At 54.9% G+C, this 18,001-nt stretch overlaps 8 protein-coding genes across 8 annotated transcripts; 5 read left to right on the plus strand and 3 right to left on the minus strand.

Annotated features, from left to right (window-relative positions):
• Positions 1-1,879: 1,879 nt before the first annotated feature.
• On the plus strand, positions 1,880-2,772 carry BO66DRAFT_25197 (uncharacterized protein). Its single transcript, XM_025642973.1, has one exon. The coding sequence runs from the start codon at positions 2,066-2,068 to the stop codon at positions 2,528-2,530; it is 465 nt and encodes a 154-aa protein (XP_025506369.1). The 5' UTR covers positions 1,880-2,065; the 3' UTR covers positions 2,531-2,772.
• Positions 2,773-3,871, plus strand: BO66DRAFT_25198 (phosphoribulokinase/uridine kinase family protein). The gene has a single exon (XM_025642974.1). The coding sequence runs from the start codon at positions 3,015-3,017 to the stop codon at positions 3,717-3,719; it is 705 nt and encodes a 234-aa protein (XP_025506370.1). The 5' UTR covers positions 2,773-3,014; the 3' UTR covers positions 3,720-3,871.
• On the minus strand, positions 3,803-4,568 carry BO66DRAFT_427035 (GFA family protein). The gene is made up of 4 exons (XM_025650320.1): positions 4,375-4,568; positions 4,098-4,259; positions 3,903-4,023; positions 3,803-3,843 (listed from the first exon to the last, which is right to left on the minus strand). The coding sequence occupies exons 1-4, from the start codon at positions 4,480-4,482 to the stop codon at positions 3,812-3,814; spliced, it is 423 nt and encodes a 140-aa protein (XP_025506371.1). The 5' UTR covers positions 4,483-4,568; the 3' UTR covers positions 3,803-3,811.
• A 472-nt stretch (positions 4,569-5,040) lies between these two features.
• BO66DRAFT_25031 (translation initiation factor eIF-2B subunit family protein) lies at positions 5,041-7,286 on the plus strand. The gene is made up of 2 exons (XM_025642948.1): positions 5,041-5,393; positions 5,446-7,286. The coding sequence occupies exons 1-2, from the start codon at positions 5,233-5,235 to the stop codon at positions 6,983-6,985; spliced, it is 1,701 nt and encodes a 566-aa protein (XP_025506372.1). The 5' UTR covers positions 5,041-5,232; the 3' UTR covers positions 6,986-7,286.
• Positions 7,287-7,587: 301 nt separating this feature from the next.
• On the minus strand, positions 7,588-8,487 carry BO66DRAFT_409503 (alpha/beta hydrolase; the record flags this gene model as incomplete). Its single annotated transcript, XM_025649189.1, has 2 exons — positions 7,588-7,986; positions 8,071-8,487. The coding sequence occupies 2 exons, from the start codon at positions 8,485-8,487 to the stop codon at positions 7,588-7,590; spliced, it is 816 nt and encodes a 271-aa protein (XP_025506373.1).
• Positions 8,488-9,075: 588 nt separating this feature from the next.
• On the plus strand, positions 9,076-10,806 carry BO66DRAFT_369127 (uncharacterized protein). The gene is made up of 5 exons (XM_025645363.1): positions 9,076-9,273; positions 9,344-9,380; positions 9,436-9,503; positions 9,571-9,944; positions 10,084-10,806. Exons 1-5 carry the CDS (start codon positions 9,109-9,111, stop codon positions 10,511-10,513), a joined length of 1,074 nt encoding a protein of 357 aa, XP_025506374.1. The 5' UTR covers positions 9,076-9,108; the 3' UTR covers positions 10,514-10,806.
• Positions 10,807-11,345: 539 nt separating this feature from the next.
• Positions 11,346-14,305, minus strand: BO66DRAFT_317454 (putative kinesin family protein (KlpA); the record flags this gene model as incomplete). The annotated part of the gene is made up of 6 exons (XM_025643559.1): positions 11,346-11,522; positions 11,582-13,146; positions 13,206-13,337; positions 13,710-14,033; positions 14,090-14,234; positions 14,288-14,305. The coding sequence occupies 6 exons, from the start codon at positions 14,303-14,305 to the stop codon at positions 11,346-11,348; spliced, it is 2,361 nt and encodes a 786-aa protein (XP_025506375.1).
• Positions 14,306-15,122: 817 nt separating this feature from the next.
• BO66DRAFT_427040 (coronin) lies at positions 15,123-17,906 on the plus strand. The gene is made up of 9 exons (XM_025650321.1): positions 15,123-15,281; positions 15,350-15,378; positions 15,437-15,496; positions 15,557-15,699; positions 15,758-15,806; positions 15,872-15,975; positions 16,051-16,512; positions 16,561-17,248; positions 17,318-17,906. The coding sequence occupies exons 1-9, from the start codon at positions 15,248-15,250 to the stop codon at positions 17,555-17,557; spliced, it is 1,809 nt and encodes a 602-aa protein (XP_025506376.1). The 5' UTR covers positions 15,123-15,247; the 3' UTR covers positions 17,558-17,906.
• The last annotated feature ends 95 nt before the right edge of the window (positions 17,907-18,001 follow it).

Below are 18,001 nucleotides of genomic sequence, written 5' to 3' on the forward strand. Positions count from 1 at the left end.
TGCTGCCTCTAAGTTGCAGAAAGGCTCGGGCCGCCTGTGGACTTCGTGGTCAGTCAAATACCCAATTCTCTCAGAGTCGCAGCACACCCACCCCAGTGGAAGGCTATCATGGTGCTATCTGGAGTTGACAGCAGATAACCGATGGTATCCATCAAAGTGAAGGAGTCGTGAGCCTCAGCAGACTTGCGGCCCAGGCGCCTTCTCGCAGAGCGTTTGCGACCGTGTCCCTGGGTTGGCTCCTGGTCGGGTTGGCCCAGAGCAGGACTGACTTCTTCTTTCGGTTCGGAAGCGTGCATGACTGCGACGGATGGTCGACCGCTGGATGCAAAGGCTTCTTTCTCAATTGGCGATAAATTTGTATTGGGCACGAGCAATGTGTACGCACAGTTAGGAAGGGGTCAAGGGGGCAGATCTTGCCATTCAGGATAGTGTTCGATCTGCGGACCCCCTCTCTAAGCTTGTCTGAGTTGTTGACTGTGCGGACAATTCGCAGTCATCGTAGGCGCATGGCATCTTTAAGTGTTCCTTTTGGGCTGTTGGCTGCTCAGGGGACGATGCAGGCAAGGCCGAAACTCGGCAGAAGACACGCGAGCAGCCTGAGCCGCTTTTACCGGAACGGTGCTGCGGGTAGTCGGTGCGCTGCAGGCGAGCTGACAAGTCATCCACCATGGAGACAACTCGACCGAGGGAAAAACTCAATCAGGCATGAGGGAGGGGATTGAAGGAGGGGAAGAATGTCTGTAGCTGCAAGAGGCTGCCGCCATCCATGTTTGCTACTGGCTTTTAAGCTTTTGACAGAAGCTCCTTGCTTCTTGCGTCCACGGAATCACATCGGAAAATTCGAACCCGGCCTGCATTTCTGCCTGTCGAAAATAGGGATCTCTCGGGAGTACTTCTAGCACAAAAGACTGGACTTGGGAAATCTCTGAGTTGAAGAGTGGGATAAGTCTGAGGGATCAAGCATGCGAAAACCAGGATCGAGTGCCCTGCTCGATGGAAAGATCTCCCTCCCGGTCGCAGTGGAACAAAATCGATGCTCGGGTGTTGCCGAGATGGATTACTCTAGTGGTAATCGATTGTTGATCGTGCGACTGGATGAGTCAACTGTGTTTCTGGGTCGAGGGTCAGATGATTCTGGTCGATCGCTTGGCAATGTGAGGTATCATACAGGTATACAGGTACGGTACGGGCGGAGTGGATGCGAGTGGTGTTGCAGATCGCTGTCAGACGTGGTCCACTTGTTAGTGGGTTAGTGGTTGCCTCGACAGTTTTGGCGGATGTGGTATTCTATCAATGAATGAAATGAATGGATCGTCCAGGAGAAGAAAGAAGAGAGGGACAAGTGCAGGTGGGGTAAAACACACCGATGCCTGAACACACTGCTATTGCCCGTGCCCCTTGTCCTGCCCTAACCTCCAAGTACGGAGTACAGTGCGGAGTACTTACAAGTTCGGGAAAATATCAAGGGGAGACTCAGTCTACAGTCAACCCCGGACGGATATCTCGGTCAATAATCGAGTCATTCATAATTACATGGTGCCATGCATCAAACCTCAAACCAAGGCACTGCCCGGAAGGAACAGGACCAGGAAATAGTAACCGGTTCCGCTCGTGTCACTTCGGTCACTTCGGCGGATTCCCAACAGACAAAGACACCGTTTTATTTGTTCGTCCCCCGCCCGCTCGAGCCTGACGTCAGGTCGATCCCAAGGCTCACACTCCAATCATCGTTCCAAACCCATGGAATGGAGGAGGATTGAAAGAGCCCGTGCTCGTGAGTTGGAGTAATCGGCCAGGGCGGAGCGGAGGGAATGTCCACCTCTCCAGCAATGACAACAACCCCTTGATTCATTACTTACTACTGGGTATCCGTGGTCCATAAAAAATCCCCGTCTCCCATGCGATGGTCTGACAGTTGTCTGACTCTGACACTTGTCACTCTCGTGGTTCTGCCAACGGTGCCATAAATTACCCGACTTTCGCCAGCGAAACCTACCTACCTACCTACCTACCTACCTACCTACAAGAATCGAATGATCACAGAACCCCCGAGCCAGCAGCCATCATGACCGACACCGCCATCACGCGTCTCCAGAACCACCTGAGGTGCGATCTCGCACGCAAGAATCGCATCGGACGAGCATGCGTTCTCAAGCGCTTCTCCCAGTGGCTGTGGTCGGTGTGGATGATCGACAGCCCCCAGACTTCGGCGCGTCCCGTCGAATGCACCGATCGCACGAAACCCACGAACTACACATGTTCGACCACAAAAGCCCCCGTCTATACACTCCCTGCGCCTGAACAGCCAGTCCACGCCCCCCCGCAGCAAGACCAACCGTGCCAGCCCTGCAAGGCCTGCAAGGCCTGGGGCGTGCCGTGCGACCAAGTGCGCCCCCGCTGTTCGCATTGTTTAGATCAACAGATCCTCTGTTTCTATGTAGCCCCGACCCGGAAATCCACCAGAAAGTCCACCAGATCGACGAAACGGAGCCAAGTCGTGGATCCAACCCCGCGATTGCAAGAACCTTAATCAGGGACCGATGACTACATGCCGTTCACGGCAGCCTGAGGAAAGACGGTGGTTTCCCGCACACGACAAGAAAACATGGGACACGCTGCAGCTTGTAATTTCCCGAGTTCGACCTCAACTCTGCGGGATTCGGGTGGATCGATATGCTGTGAACATGATTTTGCTTCAATGTATAGTTGCTTAAACAAAGCATACATTCAAGGAAAGAGGAGTTTGAAATGGCTGAGCCCAGCCCAGCCATGTCGCCACGCACGAGTCACCCTCAATATCGGAGCACTGTGAACCGATACCCCTCCTCACGGTTCAAAATGACTATCGAGCAAACTGCGTGCAGTATGTCGGTGGCTCTCAGGAGGGCAGTCAGTGTCTTCTCTGCATTCCCAGGTGTTGCTTGCGAACCACTTGGTTGGACAGACGTATGGAAATCACCCCATCCGGCCTCTATCATCCTCCTCATCAGATAAAAACTGAAATTCTGGCCTAGATGGAAGCCAAATATGCAAAGATTGCGGACATCATCCGCCAGAAAGCCCGCGCTCACCACAGGAAAAGGCTCCTCGTAGCTATCGCTGGCATCCCGGGCTCGGGAAAAACAACCACTGCAGCGGCAGTCGCTCAGCTTCTGCGATCTACTTCTCCCGCTCTGGCCACGGCGCTTCTGTCCATGGACGGCTTCCATCTCTCGCGGGCTGGCCTAGACATGCTCCCCAACCGAGAAGAGGCTTATCTCCGTCGCGGTGCGCCCTGGACGTTCGATGCATCCCGTTTCGTTGCCGTTGTCCGACAGCTACGCCAGTGGGCAGACCTAGACCCTCAAGCTGACCTAAGTGTCGAACTGCAAACCATCCATGCGCCCTCCTTCGACCACGAGGCGAAAGACCCCGTGGAGGACGGCGTTGTCATCACCCCGGACACGTCCGTCGTCATCATCGAAGGCAACTATTGCCTGCTGAACGAACAAATATGGCGCGATGTCGCGCAGCTAGTTGATTATCGGATCTTTGTTGACACAGACCTACAAGAGGCCCGCCGGCGTGTCGCCAAGCGGCACGTTCAGGCCGGGATTGAGGCCACTCTCGACGCGGGGCTCCATCGGGTGGACAGCAACGACTATCTCAATGCTCTGATCATTCAGGACAAGCTGATTACTCCCGATTTGGCGGTGCAAAGTATAATAGAAAATGCATAGCAGTTCGCAAATAATTCACAGTTCTCTCTGAAGGCTATAAAATACACGCACCCCCATCAAGAAACAATTATATCCTAGACCGTAACCCGACATTACTCCTTGATCTTCTGCTTATGAAAAACATCTACTAAATCAGCCTCTCTCCCACATCACATCCCAGAAGGGGGTATACCCGCAACTCACCAGGAATCTCCGGCATCCAATTCGCTCGACTCTCACAGAAGAACTCCCCCTTCGGCGGCAGAACCTCGGGGTCATCCAACGTCCCCACGCAGATATAACGGAAATCATTCTTCACCGCATCCTAGCCATTCCCCAGAAACATTAGCATGCGTAGCCCAGACAGATCCCAGCAATTAGTGGACGCGAGGAACGTACCCCATATTCGAGAATAAAGCTTCCACAATCCCCGCAGAACTCCCGATGGATGGTCGATCCCGAGCCATTGTCCCCGACAAATTCCTTCGGTTGGCCGGATTTTAGCGTGAGCGCGTCCTTGGAAACCTTGGCTGTTAGGCCGTAGTTGGTGCCGAATGCTTTCTGTGATGAGCACCATGGCCCCATCGCCGTGGGTGTTAGCCCTTGGGTTTGCGGGAGAGGGTAGGGACCTTGGGGGACAAGGTTGGAGGAATAAGAGAAATAGAGGAGCTCGAACCTTGCAGCTGCTGCAATGGCAGAGGGATGTGCGGGCGTCGTCCGGGGAGGAGAGCGAGAGGTCATAGGTGATGTTGCGGCAGTAGCAGGAGCCGGGATAGGTGGGCATTCTGGCGGCTGAGCTGTGGAATTGCGAGGTATGAATGGAAGGGAAGTGTGGTCGTTGTCCTTGCCAGTGTCTTGTAGTGTTTAAAGTATAGGTGGTGGAGGGAAAGTGGCTGTGGTTGTTGTTCTTGATCATGAACATGAACTTGTTGTATACAGCGCGAGGCCGGGCTGCTTGCCGAATGTTGACGTCATGTGCAGCAGCAGCAGCAGCAGCAGCAGCAGCAGCAGCCGCTGTTGTTGTCCATCGCCGCCAGCCATTCTCCCTCCCACCACCACCACCACCACCTCCTCCTCCTCTTCCTCCTGCTCTTGTCACTCCCCGCATCAGCCCCGTCGAACTGGAGCCTGTCGCTTTGTACTTGTACATACTGCTCAATGGCGTGGTCCTAGCTTTCTGTCACACTCGGGAAGCTGCGTTTCTCGTCTTTCTTTATGCACAGTCGTTCGTTTGTTCTCGCCCCCCCTCCCGTGGCGTGATGTGACTATGACACACCAAACGCCCGCGATCATCCGACTGTTCGCGTGGGGATTTATACCTCTGTTTCTTGCCTCTCGGCTCTCTGGCTCTACTCCACTTGATTCCGTCAACCCAACGGAGTGAACTTTGGCAGCAATTCGACGGGGGGTGTTTCCCGCGCCCGCACTCTCTCTCTTATCTACAGAGTCAGACCCAAACCCGCTTTCATGAGTGTACACCCAACATTTCTATACTACGTTCGACTATAAGTTTATCCACGTTATCCTCAACACAATGACAGCATCCCCACCACCGTCCCACCAACCTCCCGGCGACCAATCTCAATCTCAGCCTCTCGAAAAGCGCGCCGTCGTCTCATCCTTCATCTTCAATTTTAAGGATGGGAAACCGCTCGTGGCGCTGTTCAAACGCAGCGACAAAGTGAGAACATATCGGTTTGTCTCCTGATCGCCTTGGGTAGAAGTGCACATCTAAGAGTCAAATCAGTGGCCACCTTGCCCCAATATCCGGCAGCATATCGTCAGACGACCGCGACCCGCTCGCGACCGCCTGGCGCGAACTCTCCGAAGAAACAGGACTCACTTCCTCTAACCTCACGCATTGGCGCACCGGAAAGCCATTCACATTCAGTGATCCATCGGCCGGACGCGAGTGGACTGTTCATCCATTCGCCTTCTTATTCAACGCAAACACGCCTAAAGAATCGACAGCCAATGAAGAAGAGCCGTCCTTCAAGATCGACTGGGAGCATACAGGCTGGGAATGGCACCCGCCATCCGCGATCCTCGATGAAGAGCTCTCGCCCACCGTGCCTCGACTTAAGGACAGTTTCCGCCGCGTGTGGTTCGAAGGCGATCTCCGCAGTGAACGCGCCGGCACGATCCTCGCCACGGGGCTGGAGCGTCTCCGCAACGACCACGAAAGCGGCTCGCAAGAGCTCACGACCATCGCGCTGATGATCTTCCGCGACTTCCTCGTCCAGACCCAGAACGGGATGGACGCCCAATGGTGGGCCAACGTGCGCATGGCGGCGTGGCACATGATCAAGAACGGACGGGAGAGCATGGGCGCCGCGACGATGAACGCGCTCGTCGCCGTGCTCGCCGAACTCGACGATATCCTCCACCACGACGAAAACCACAACCACAGCCCTGGCCGTAACAACAATCACTCCGACGAGCAAAAGTGGGAGCGCATGCTCGCGGTGCTGGACCACCACCTCGCCAGTCGCAAGAGTCGGGCAACGCAGGTCAAAGACGCCTTCACCCACTACATCCGGTACCACTTCCTGCACCACGGCGAGCCGCGGGACAAGCTCACGATCCTGACGGTGTCGGCGAGCTCGACGATCCGCGACAGCATCCTGGACGCGTACGCCTCGCTGGACATCCACCTGTTGGAGCTGCGGGTGCTGGAATCCCGGCCCCTCTTTGAGGGCGCCAGCATCGCCTCGTCGCTGATTTCCAACTTCAAGTCACGGTTCGCGGACACCCCCCACAAGAACCTGCGGGTCAAGGTGTACACGGACGCGTCGGCCGCCATCGCCGCCGCCGGGGTGGATCTGCTTCTGCTCGGGGCGGACCGCCTGTCCGCCACGCGGGGGGTCAGCAACAAGACCGGCTCGCTGCCCGCCGCCCTGTGCACGCGGCACGTCAGCCCGGACGCCCAGATCGTCGTCCTCAGCGACCTCGAGAAGATCAACGGCGCCCCCAGCGTCATCGACGACGACAAGCACGAGGACAACTCCCCGCTCGAGGTCATGACCACCTGGCGCAGCGACGGCGTCAAGGGCGTCGGCGTGTTGGAGGAGGGCATGAAAGCCGCGACTGGCCCTGGCAGCTCCAGAAAACACGACAAGAGCAACTCCGCTGCCACCGTCGACGTGGAAAACATCTACTTCGAATGGGTGCCCCTGCACATGGTCGACGCCTTCGTCAGCGAAGAGGGCGTCATGGACGAGGGCCGCATCCGCGAGAAGTCCGAACAGCTCGGGAACAAGGTCGACAAGTTCTTCCTTGACTTATAGGGCGAGAGCTCGGCTCAATGAATAGAGACACCGGCCCTGGTTTGCATTGGGAGAAGACACTCTTCAGCTCTTGTATTCTGCCCACTTTCCTACCCGTTTCTTTCCTTCTTTTCTTCTACCAGAGATGTGGGGTCATGCAACAAGACTACACCATACCATTCGGGCCAATTCTGGCCTTTCACCTTAGCGCATAAGGATACATTGTTAGGGATTTCAGGAAAATTACCTTCTGTTCACATAGTGCAATCATTCTGGTATCGATTCTAATGCAATACAACAATTCCAGGCTATAAGTCCATCCCCGCTCGAGTCATTTTCACCCCCTGCACAACTTCATTTAAAAGCTACAACATTGTTTCCCCCAAACAACAGCCGAGATATCCCGCTGGGATCTGATAGGGTCAGCCCCAAAATTACGGCGGGACAATGCTGGAGTAAGAGACAAAGAAACCGGTGGCACTATCTATAGTAACCCAAAATGATTGGCCCACTCGCCCCTGTCAATAGCCCTACCCTTGCATGGACTAGTGGCACTATAGGTATCTTACCAGGATATAAGTTATATCCCTCCACCCTGGTCGGAAACCACTATACTATCTAGCTCATAACTGACTAGCGCGGTTAGTCACACCAGGAGCGCCAGCGCCAGCGCCAGCACCAGTCTTCTCTAACCCCTCTTGCAGCGCAAGCACCAGCCCGTCGGCCACACGCTCCGGCACACTCAGAAACGCCGAGTGCGATGCGTCCACGTGATAGCGGCCGGGGTTGCCCAGGGTGTGGGCGAAGGCCTCCTGCGCGGCCAGGGGCAGCGCCTGGTCCTGGTCGCAGAAGAGGTAGAAGGCGGGGATCTCGCGCCAGGGTTCGTGGAGGGCTGGCTCGAGGAAGGAGGGCTTGGGGTGGCGGTGCAGGTTGGCGATGGCGTGGCGCTGGGCGTCCGGGGTCATGTCGTGGTAGAAGATCCTCTCGGGCTGGGTGGTGTAGACGTATCCGTCGTCGGGGGTCTGCATTGTTGGTGGACGAGTGTTAACCGACGGGTGTTGTTTATGCAACAGAACGTTTGCGATAAGTGGAAGGGGGCCACTTACTGTGAAACCCATCCAAGGCTCCCACTTCCCACCCAGCATCTCGAAGAGGGACTTGCCCTCAGGCGCGACGAAGGCCGCCATCCATACCACCTGGATCACGCCCCCGGGTTGACCTGCGCGGGCCCGAGGCGCGTAGCCGAGACCCTCGACGGCGCCCGCGGCGACGATCCCGCCATAGGAATGGGCGACCACCACGATCGGACGTCCCTGGTCGGCTAGACCCCGGAGGACCCTCCTGGTGTGGGCGATGTCGGCATGGAGACCGACTGATGGATCGGCCGCGCCGACGGACTGGTTCGCAACGGCCTCGGACTCGTACCCTCGCTGCCGTAATACAGCGCGGATGATGTCGAAGGTATCTGGGGTGTGCCATGCACCGGGCACGAAGACGAAGATGGCCTTTGTTTGGGCGGTCATTGTGATTGTGGATATTCGGATGCTTTTATCACTTTTGGATCATTCTTTGATTCTCTGGCCCTTCCTGCGGGCCTGGACAGTGTACTTATAGCGAAGAGCGAAGACTGACTATGGAGACATCGGGTCTCGGCCAAATGGGAGGGAGGGGGAAAGCGGAGATTGTATGGCGTTCATTTAAATTGTTTAGATTGTTGTCCAAAGATAGGCCGCAGTTTCCCCCCGGACGGTAGGCTAACGGCCGCTGTCAGACCCACAGGCGGGCCTGTCGCCGAGACACGATGTACAATCGGCAGTCGCACCATCTTGGAGGTCCCGTACTAGGACTATAGTGGTCCATCTAAACTGACTGGGGTCTAGCGAAGGACTGGTCGCGGAACGGATGTTGTCCGCCGCCCACCATGACACCCTGTGTTGTTGGTGGCCACTAGGCAAACAGAAGTACTGGCTGACAGTGACTTGGGAATGCACTGTACTCCCCTGCCAGAAGCACCTAAGAGCACAAAGGAACTTTCGAGACTATAGGCCCCTATTCCCTTATTCTGGACATTTCCCGCTTCTTTAAAGCATCAGCCATGATTGAATTGAGCTTGTTCGAGCCGTTGGGCAAGTCTGTGGACAGCAATGGCATCGACGATGGATATCAACGAGAACCGCCAGCATGAAAACCGAGTGCTTTGCATTTTCATGACCGCCCTAGGCTTGCTCTTCGTGATCTTGCGACTTCTAGCGCGGTGGAAGAAGGGCTTATCGGTTGGACCGGACGATTATACCATACTGTTGTCTATGGTGAATTCGAACTCGAATGCTTCGAACTTATCACTCCACCACTAACTTGGCTCTGGCTCGCCGAGTGTAGGTATTTCTCTGCGCAATCTGCGGTCTCAATTTGGCCAGTAAGAACTCCACAGCTCAGGGCTCCAATGCTTCCTCTTGCCTGATGATTGTCAGTGATTCACTATGGAATGGGCCGACACGCAGACGCCCTGCCGACCGAGAACGTCATGAAGATCTCCAAGGTGTGATCCAGCCACGCCATGGACATGCCACCAGAGCCCAGCTATGCAATAACTGATGCACCCACAGCTGCTCGTGGTTTACGAATGCGTCTATTGCACAACCGTGGGCATCATCAAGGTCTCCATCCTCCTCATGTACGCGCGGATCTTTCCAACGCGGAACTTTCGCATCGCCTCTCTCGTCCTCGGCAGCATCGCAGTCTGCTGGGTCATGGCAATCATCTGTGTGAGCGTGTTCCAGTGCGCTCCGATCGCGAAGGCCTGGGACCAGCGGCTCCCAGGCAGCTGCATCAACCTAAAGGGATCGTTCATCGGCAACGCAGTCCCGAACATTGTGACTGATGTGGCGATCCTCTCATTACCAGTGCGTGTAGTCTGGGGTCTGCACGCCTCCCTCACGCATCGACTGTCGGTGATCGCCGTATTCCTGCTGGGCAGTTTGTGCGTTTCTCCCTTCCGTCTGCTCCGCCGTATCTCCTCTTTATCTACTCCGCGCCGAACGCTGTCAAGTTCGCGCCGTCTTAGCGCCTCAGAGTATCGAGTTAGTAGCTGTCCAAGAACTGACACATGTACACCACAGCGTCGTGTTCACCAGCGCCTACCGCTTCTCCACGCTCTTCCAGTTCGAACCAGCCGACACCCCCTGGACACTTGCCACGGCCAACACATGGTGTCTCATCGAGTGCGCAAGTGGGATCATCTCCGCCTGTCTCCCGACCCTGCGACCGCTGTTCGTGGCGCTCTCGTCCAAATTCGCCAGCAGCGTGGGAGGAGGCTCGCGCGGACGATCGGTCGAGAATGGCATCAAGGACTCCGAGCTCCAGAGCTTAGATGCCCTCAACCCCACATTGCGGCCGCCTGGCGAGCACCTATCCAGGCAGCTCGTGTTGATGGATGTAAGCCAGCGGGATGACGCTTACGGGGATGAGGTGCCGCTGAATACAATCCGAGTACAGCGCGAGATCACTTGGCAGGAGACGAGGGACATCCATCCGCGAGAACGTAAATGATGAGACTGTGTGTCTATGAGCAAAATGCGTTCACCATGGGACTCGGGTCCTATCAACGAGTAGTATGTATATTGGCTAGATGAGATGACAGTGAGGAGGGGTGAGCGCCAGGCAGGCGAACAGGAGCGCTTTCTCGCTTAGCAGGAACCATGGAGCATTTCTAGTCCGTCTTTGTAATGTTCCGCCTTTCGTTTGTGAAGGAATCCATACAGTGGGACCACGCAAATGAGACAAAATGATCTTAGAAAGTATTTCAAGATAGTGGCATTGAAGCATCCGGACAAATGTGCAGATATAGTTAGGTAGTTGGTGTGTGGTAGCTCTTCCAGTATGCCCGAGCCGCGAGTGAGCCCATCGAATGCGGCATTTCTGCCATCTCTTCCCGCTTTGCAGCTGTCCGTCTTATCGGCTTCTGGGAAATCCAGAAAGGACTGTCTTTTGAAGGTTAGTTCATAAGAAACTTGCATTGTAACATGTCTTATCTCAGAGAATCTCAGAAGCTGGATTGATCTCACCTTCTATCACAGCGAAACAAGAAGCAACCCAGCCCGAGCAGAGGCTTTGTGGTTGAATATATAACGGGTGCTGTAAGCCCGCCATGGCCAAGCTACAGAACACCACTTTATACACAAACAAATAGTATATTCTCAGACCGATGAAAAGCAACAAAGCTGATATTGTCCATTACCCTATTCACAGAAGAAAGCATACTCCAAGACTCCGCTGCCAAGGCCTGGTTCATGAAGGCCAACATCCCACATTGTAAAAGCACAACAGACAAACAGAAAGGAACTCAAAAGGTATCATTCAATCCACAAAAGTTTCTCCGCAGTCAGCACTCGCGAATCCGCGTCTGCCGCTTCGCCGTCCCGATGTGCGTATTATGTACTTTGGTAGCGAATTTGAGGCTGGTCAAGGTCTCGGACAGGTGGGCTTGCAGCGGGCTGACCATGACGAACATCAGGGTCTTCGAGTTGCCGCCGAGGGAGAATTGGAGGAGGTAGGTTAACTGTTAGGTGGTTGTTAGCTGACTGATGCAACATCAAAAGAATCATGTGCGCGGCGTACCTTGCTGTTGCGGTAGGGAATATGTCCACCCTCCTTGCCCTGTCCCAGAGCAGCGATCACATCGCCCAAGCAGCTCAGACTGCGATTGATATTCTGTGTCTCGCGCAACCGCTCGCCAGTTGCACCACTGTGGCTAAGGCGCTCACTACCAGCGAGATCGACGAGGTTGAGAGTGCCCTCGCTGCGCTCACCCGTAATATCGTTCTCACCGATGAGCTTGAGAATAAAGACCGAGTGAGACCGAGAAGACCTCTCGTTGGCTTTGGTTGCTGCAACGGAGCGGTTGGAGGCGGCCCTCTTGAGGATGGTCTCAACCATCTCAGGCGATTCTAGGCGGACAGTGGTAGCATCGGTTATGATGGTCTTGCCCCTCTGCATATCATGGCGGATTTCGAGCTTCTTTCTATCCAGGTCGTCGGGGTTGCCCAGCAAGTCGTTGAGGTTCTCGTTGTACACCTCCACGAAATTACCTTCCATCGTGTACCTCCAGCCTTTCTCCTCGAGGCCAGTGGCCGTTTCATAAATCTGATGCACGGCCCGAGGAATCATACCGTCAAGAGATGACATGGTATAGGTTTTACCACTGCCGGTCTGGCCGTAGCAGAAGATGCACACATTGTATCCATCTAGAGCACTCTGCACCAGCTGGCTGATTTCATCGAAGACCTCCGCGTTCTGGGTAGACGGCCCGAATACACGATCGAATGAGAAGTTGCTGTTCTTCCTCGAGATTGCTCCAAGGCTGCTCTTCTCCTCCGGGCCCAGCACTGCTATCTCTTTGCAATCCTCGGCGTCATCCGGAAACTGAATCTGAGCGACTTGATTGACAGGATCCGAGGGCAGCGAGGGGCGGACTCGGCAGAAGACTCGAATATTGCCTTTGAGCTCTTGTACCTGGTTGTGAAGTTTCCTTCTCAACGTCTCTTCCTTGCGGAGCTTTTCCTTTGTGGCATTCGTTTCAGCCAATGCGTCCATCATTTGTTGGTTTAGACGCTCAAAAGCCTGGGACTGCTCTTCGCGACCGGACTCCAAAAATTCGATGCGGGCTTTCAACGCACGCACGGATGACTCCATAGTTACAGTGTTGGTGCTGGCTGCATCCAGATTGTGCCTCAGGTCTCGGTTGGCCTTGCGTTCACGCTCCAAATCAGCCTTCAGGGCGTGTATGTCGTGTTGCAGGGTGGCGATATCTCGTTCCTTCTTCTCCAGCTCGGCATGCGTGCGCTGTGTGTCAAGTGCAGATTGCGAAGTGATCTGACTGAGTTCGCGCATCCGCGCAGCTCGTTCTTCCTCCATCTCGTTATCAAAGCGCCGCTTGAGTTCCTGAATTTCCTCTTGGTGCCGCGAGTGCATTGTCTCCATTTCTCTTCTGCCTTCCAATCGTACTGTCTCCAATTCCATACGTCGGCGTGCGTTGATGTCGTCGACGATCATTTCATGGTCTCTCTGTGCGTCTTTGAGTGCTTTCTCCGCACCAGCAAGTCGATTTTCCATCGAACCCATTTCGATACGCAGGGTAACATTTGTTTCTGTGAGTTCTTTTGACGATGCCTCTAGCTCACTCACTATAAATGGTTTTTAAATTAGCACGGAGAGCCACGATCAGCGCGCACTTCTCACTTACCTCTAGACTTGTATAAATCCACTGCATCTTTCAGCGCTGTGCTCGACTGTCCCTGTTGACTGACACGTTCTTCCATGCTTCGCACAAGGTCATACATTCGCCTTTCTCGGAGATCCAGGTCCCAATCGCCACCTATAGAATAGTTAAAAGACTTGATCATTGAATCTTTGGTAAGAAATTGTGGCAAACGGGATGGCTTTCGGGAAGAGCGAGTAATGGACAGAAGAGGGGTAGATGGGGCTGGTCTGACGGGAGTAGTGAAGGGAGATCTAGAAGACAGGGCATTATAACGCAATTGACTCATAGAAGCATGATGCGCAAGAGGGAGTTTAGAAGCCAAGGGATTAATGGGGCCAGGAACCAAAGCCAGTCTGTCCAACGGCGAGCATGGTGAGTCCTCACGCTGGGTCCATGGCCAGATCCGGGAAGTCTCATTGCTTGGTAGAGTCCTTGTGGCCTGGGGTACGGTAGCAGGGGATGAAAAGCAGTCAAACTCGCGCCTACCCTTACGTTTTCCAAGTATGGTACCCTCCGAGTCCTCTTGTTCACGAGAGCCCATTGCCGTGGCTGCGCGGGGGATGGCATTGGCCATTGGTCTCCGGGAATTGGTAACCGTGTGTGATCGTGACATACTCGTGTGCGGTCGTGCGGTGGGTCCGGCGGAAGACGAGACGGTCGATTTCGTTCTTGAGACAGTAGATGCGGAGCGGCCAAGGGTATTGGAGCTGTAAGTGTTCGCACGGCCGTGCGTCTTGACTGTGCTGCTGGTGATACGGGATGTTGAAGGCGCTGCAGCGGACTGGGTTGTGCTTCGTGGACGGCCCGGTTCTGATCGTGTTAGTGTCGAAACTCCTCCACCCCCGAACAAACCTCCAGGGACGTACGCGACAGGCCTGAAGTCTTACTTGTCACCGTGCCAGCGATAGTACCGGGTTGCACGAGCCCCGAGCGGGCGTTTGTTGAAGCCGGATTCATTTCCTTCAGGCCGACTGTTGGGATTCGAGTTCGTGACGACGTCTTCGACTGGATCTACTGTCGCGTTAGCCTGACTGTGTGGCCGACTGAATGCCACTTGCTATTACCATGTGATCGTTCTCCATGCTGAGGGCAGGGAGCCACGAGCCCCTAACTGGTCAAGAGAATTCTTAGGACGAAATTGACAGCGGACGAGGACAAAATCTGGCGCAAAGCAAGGTCGCACTCGAGACGCGTGGGATAAGCTAAGCAAGAAGAGCAATTCGCAATGGGTGGAGACAAGACTGAGACTGCAACATGCCAGGAGGAGCGGCGGGTGTGTGTAATTAAGGTGCAGGCTGGGCCGGCGTTCGGATGAAGAGGAGTTGAACCCGGCAGTAAACAGGCTATCCAAGGCCAGCCGGTGGTTTGTCTCTGTTGCAACTTGCCGTTTCTCCAGCGACGGGAGGGCGGTAAACAAATTCGGCTGACTCAGCTGCTGACTGGCGGGGGGAGAGAAGCCGCGCTAGGCCAGGTGAAGACTAGTGGTATTGCTCTGATTGTCGTACTCGTATTTACTCGATTCTTACCATTTTCTAAGCTTCGTTGATCAATTCGATGGAGGGGGAGGCTTTGTACAACTTCATCTGACAAGTGTCCGTGTTCACAAAAGTCACAAAAGTCAATTGCTATTGTGAAAGCTTCGGTTGTTTACATCTCTGGATACTCCATCAGACCCTTTCTCATTTGTTTCCTTGGGTGCTTGACTTGACTGGACCCGTCAATCTGCGACTATTTACTCCAGTTCTGGCCCGCCCGCGCGGGTTTCCACTTGTTCCCTTCTTTCTAGTCTACCACTACTGAACTCGGGCTAGTAGCCGCTGCGCCGCCGCTGCTGCTTTGCAGACCGACCAAACCAAGAACAAGAACAAGCTTAGTTGCCTGCCCCGTTCCACCATCCACTCTCACTCCTCCTCTGTTCCTCCCCATTGTCTCTTGTTCTCTTGCTTCTGTCATTGCCTTGCTTCCTTTTCCTTTCAACTTCCCCCCTTCATACTATTCTAATTGTCATTTGACACACCAGCGTCATGTCTGGTCGTTTCGTGCGTTCTTCTAAGTACCGTGAGTTTCCCCTCTACCCCCCTCCCTCCACTTTCCCCTCCGACTGCCCGCAATCTGACAGGTAGCAGGACACGTCTTCGGACGGCCGACGAGAAAGGTGCGCGACCTCCCTTCTGATCTATCGCAACCCGAATCGATCCTCACAACTTGAACAGGAGCAATGCTATGATAATCTTCGCGTTTCCAGAAATGCCTGGGATACCAACCTCGTCAAGGTCCGGCCGCTTCCATCGCCCCTAAGCCGCCTCCGCCGGATAATCTGACCATGCGACTAGGTTAACCCCAAGTATCTCTCTGTGAACTGGGAGGCTGGTGGCGGTGGTGCTTTTGCTGTCATCCCCTTGGAAGAGCGGGGCAAGCTGCCCGAGCGCATGCCTCTGTTCCGTGGTCACACTGCTGTTGTCTTGGACACCGACTGGTGAGCAATGGCCGGCATTCGCAGTTCCGGAGGAACAAGAGTGAGCTGACGTGGCTAGGAACCCTTTCAACGACGACCTCATCGCGTCTGGTTCCGACGACGGAAGGGTACAATAATCCGATCATGTTTGCGATACCCCATCGAACAAACAAACTAACAGGTCGCGTGATAGGTTCTGCTCTGGCGTGTACCTGAGGGATTCACACTCTCCCCGGATGTTGATCCCGATGAGATTCAAGATGTGGCTCCTGTTGGCAAGCTTTCCGGTCACCCCAAGTATGTCTCTCATTCAAGCATCCTCGTTGCGCTTTCCTTTATAGCGCTGGGCCAAACTCGCTAACGCTATCATAGGAAGATCGGACACGTTCTCTTCAACCCCGCGGCCGAGAACATCCTGGCCACGGCTTCGGGCGACTACACTGTGAAGATCTGGGATATCGAGGCCGGCGCCCCCAAATTGACCCTGAACTTGGGTGATATCGTGCAATCGCAGTCCTGGAGCGCAAACGGTTCCCTCCTGGTCACGACCTCCCGAGACAAGAAGCTTCGCATTTGGGATGTTCGTCAAGAGCGCCCCGCGCACGAGACACAAGGACACTCGGGAGCCAAGAACAGTCGCTCTGTCTGGCTGGGTGAACGCGACCGGATCGCGACAACCGGTTTTTCCAAGATGAGTGACCGCCAGCTGGCGCTGTGGGATATCCGCGCTCCTCGCGAACCTATCAACGGGTTCAAGACTCTCGACTCCATCTCTGGTGTCTGCATGCCATTCTGGGACGAAGGCACTCAGATGCTGTACCTGGCTGGCAGAGGGTGAGTGATCCTCCGTGATAGACTTGGGGCTTATCTAACCTGATACAGTGACGGTAACATCCGCTACTTCGAGCTGGAGAACGACAAGTTCGAATACCTTGCTGAGTACAAGTCCGCCGATCCCCAGCGCGGTATCGCCTTCATGCCCAAGCGCGGTGTGAACACCCATGAAAACGAAGTCATCCGTGCCTTCAAGACCGTCAATGACTCTTACATTGAGCCTGTCTCCTTCATCGTCCCCCGCCGTGCCGAGACCTTCCAGGACGACATCTACCCCCCAACCATTGGCCTCAAGCCTGCCATGGGCCCCGACGAGTGGTTTGCTGGCAAGGAGGCCATCCCGCCCAAGATCTCCATGGCTAACCTCTACGAGGGTGAGGGACTGAAGGAAGTGACTGGAGTACAGGAGAAGCCCACCTCTTCTTTGGATACTCCTGCTCCCGCCGCTCCCAAGGCCGAAGAGCCCGCCCCCGTCAAGAAGGAGGCCGAACCCGCCCCGGAGCCGACCCCTGTGGCCAGACCTAACGCCTCCATGAAGGACCAGGGTGCTTCCATGGCCGCCATGGTGAACAAATTCGCCGATCAAGAAGAAGAGGCTGAGCCCGAGGAGCCGTCCGCTTTCGACGAGGCCCCCAAGCCCGCCGCTCGCACTCCCGAAGCCGCCTCGCCCACCATCAAGGCCAGCCCATGGCACCAGAAGGAAGAGGAGGCCAAGACGCAACCCACTTCCTCCAAGGTACGAACAATTCCTAATCTTCTTTGCTACCATCTCACAACACCCGCAAAACTAACGCATAAATAACAGGCCTCCCCCGCCCAAACCCCCCGCGCCGCCACCCCCACCGTCGCAGCCCCAGCCCCAGCAACATCCACCCCCTCGCCCAGCATCTCCACTAGCGCTGCCAACGCCGCCGACGCCGTGCAACGGGAGATCGGCGCCATCAAGGAGCTCATCGCCGAGCAAACCAAGACTATCGCCTCCCAGGCTCAGCAGATGCAGAGCCTGACCGCGGAGATCGAATCCCTCAAGGCTAAGCTGGGCTAAGCCTTTCCCTTTTGCTCCCTCTCGCCCCCCTTTCCCCATCTACATCACCCATAATCCCAACCCCAGCCAACCTACCTCCAATTAGGTACTGCATGTATCTATTATGACTCTCTTTTTCTTCTTAATCTCGGAGCACACTTCGTTTTCCCTCAAAACCAAACCCATCAACGGACAGGACCTCTGATGTATACTGTATTGTGTGCGTGTGTGTTCATGAAATGTAACTACTTTCTCTTTTCGCCTCTCAAGCTCTATCCCCCCTTTGCTGGCTCGACGGCCCCTTTTGCATAGTGATGTCTACATAACTTATAACTTGATAGAGTTGTGCATGGTTGTCTTGTTGCTAGTGGGCATATGTATGCTTTGCGTAGCTATCTTCTACTCATGGCAACTACATCTACGAATATCGGGATTCTTCATGGATTGCGGTCCTTATGCGAGTCT

This window comes from Aspergillus aculeatinus (assembly GCF_003184765.1).
Source record: "Aspergillus aculeatinus CBS 121060 unplaced genomic scaffold BO66scaffold_11, whole genome shotgun sequence".
NCBI lineage: Eukaryota > Fungi > Ascomycota > Eurotiomycetes > Eurotiales > Aspergillaceae > Aspergillus > Aspergillus aculeatinus.